The sequence below is a fragment of the Otolemur garnettii genome, unplaced genomic scaffold (assembly GCF_000181295.1).
Source record: "Otolemur garnettii isolate 467f Iridium unplaced genomic scaffold, OtoGar3 scaffold00127, whole genome shotgun sequence".
Lineage (NCBI taxonomy): Eukaryota > Metazoa > Chordata > Mammalia > Primates > Galagidae > Otolemur > Otolemur garnettii.
This window is the reverse complement of record NW_003852522.1, coordinates 2,999,979-3,001,911: the sequence shown is the minus strand read 5'-3', so window position 1 is coordinate 3,001,911 and position 1,933 is coordinate 2,999,979. Positions and strand designations below refer to the sequence as shown.

At 48.8% G+C, this 1,933-nt stretch overlaps 1 protein-coding gene across 1 annotated transcript in view; it reads left to right on the top strand.

Annotated features, from left to right (window-relative positions):
* SMARCA4 (SWI/SNF related, matrix associated, actin dependent regulator of chromatin, subfamily a, member 4) overlaps nucleotides 1-745 on the top strand; it is a 126,870-nt gene extending 126,125 nt beyond the window's left edge. The window contains exon 33 of the mRNA XM_012810135.2: nucleotides 254-745. Coding sequence (XP_012665589.1) covers nucleotides 254-286 — 33 coding nt within the window. The 3' untranslated portion in view covers nucleotides 287-745. The remainder of the gene's footprint in view (nucleotides 1-253) is intronic.
* Nucleotides 746-1,933: the final 1,188 nt, after the last annotated feature.

Here is a 1,933-nt window from a genome sequence, read left to right as displayed (position 1 = left end):
AAAAAAAAAAAAAGAAAAGTTTAAATGGAAGAACAATGATCTTTCATGGTCAGGAAGAGCCAAGGTGGTCCTGAAGCTATAGAAGGTGTCCCCCAGATATATCCTTAAGAGAAAAATGAAGTTGTTGGGGAGCAGCCATGACAGCCTGGCTCCTATTGCTTGTGTGGATGTTTTAATAAACATACAAGTTTAAAGCCCAGTTAGGCCCCTGGCAAGGGACTCTGACTCACATTCTCTCCTCTTGTCTCCTCAGGACCGCTCAGGAAGTGGCAGCGAGGAAGACTGAGCTGCGACATTCCAGTCTCAACCCCAAGCCCCTCGTTCCAGAGCTGAGATGGTGTAGCCCCTTAGCAGTAATGGGTAGCAGCAGGCGTAGTTTCATACTTGGGATAAAACTGCATAAACAAAAATATCTTCCATATTTATACGGCAGAGAAGATAGGACTGTTTGTGTCTGGCCTTGTCATGGCATCAGTAGCATTTGTAACAGCATTAACTGTTTTAAAAAGAGAGAATTATGAATTGGGGAACACACGAAACTGTTTTTCTTTTCCTTTCCTGGCAGTACTGTCGCAGCGCAGTTTGGAATCACTGTAGTTAAGCTGTGGATGCATGTGTGTAGCCGTCCACTCCTCGTACTGTATTTTATCGGACAGGTCAGACTCGCCAGGGGCCCAGTGGGCAGGCGGGGGTATGTCAGTGTCACTGGATGTCAAACAGTAATAAATTAAACCAACAACAAAACTCAAGAGTGTTGCTTATTAGCAGACTCATTCCTGGCTCCTGGTGCTCCCACCACCAGCAGTAGGTCTCATGAGGCCCATTGCACGGAATAGGACACTGAGGCCCCAGCAAAGGAATAGGATATGCCCAGGCCACAGGCCACCTGGCCATCAGCTCAGGCACTTGGCCCTACCATGTTCTGCTGCAGATTTCTGGCAGTAGCTCAGCTGGGCTGTGTCCTGTAGAAGAGGTAAGTCAGTCCCTGCACTGCCTCCTGGCAGTACTGGATCAGAGGAGACTTTCACATAAATGGGCTGGCACCACACAGACCACTCGGTCATGATACAGAAAATACCAGGTATGGTGGGCTCTCAGGTGGTCATGGAGGGGTTCCAAGTCCAGAAATCACCTTGGGTTCTTTTCTGTCATTTTTGTTTCTTCATTAAGATCTGTTTTTCTTTTTCTTTCTTTCTTTCTTTTTTTTTTTTTTTTTTGAGACAGAGTCTCATTATGTCGCCCTGTGTAGAGTGCTGTGGTCTCACAGCTCACAGCAACCTCCAAATCTTGGGCTTAAGTGATTCTCTTGCCTCAGCCTCCCAAGTAGTTGGGACTACAGGTCCCCACCACAACACCTGACTATTTTTTATTGCAGTTGCCATTGTTGTTTAGCTCTCCTGGGCTGGGTTAGAACTCGCCAGCCTTGGTGTATGTGGCTGGCGCCATAACCACTGTTCTATGGGCACTGAACCTTCCAGCGCCTGTGGCTCAAGGATTAGGGCACTGGCCCCATATACTGGAGGTGGCAGGTTCAAACCCACCTCGGTCCCCCAAAAAAAAATCTGTTAAGGCTGGGTGCAGTGGCTCATACCTTATTATCCCAGCACTCTGGGAGGCTGAGGTGGGTGGAACTCACAGGTTAAAGACCAGCTTGAGCCAGAGTGAAACCTCGTCTCTAAAAATAGCCAGGTGTTGTGGTGTTGTCCCAGCTACTTCAGAGGCTGAGGCAAGAGAATCTCTTGAGCCCAAGAGTTAAAGGTTACTGTGAGCTATGACACCAACCGACGGCGATAAAGTAAAACTCTATCCCAGGCTCGGCGCCTGTGGCTCAAGCGGCTAAGGCGCCAGCCACATACACCTAAGGTGGCGGGTTTGAATCCCCAGCCCGGGCCCGCCAAACAACAGTGATGGCTGCAACCAAAAAATGGCCAGG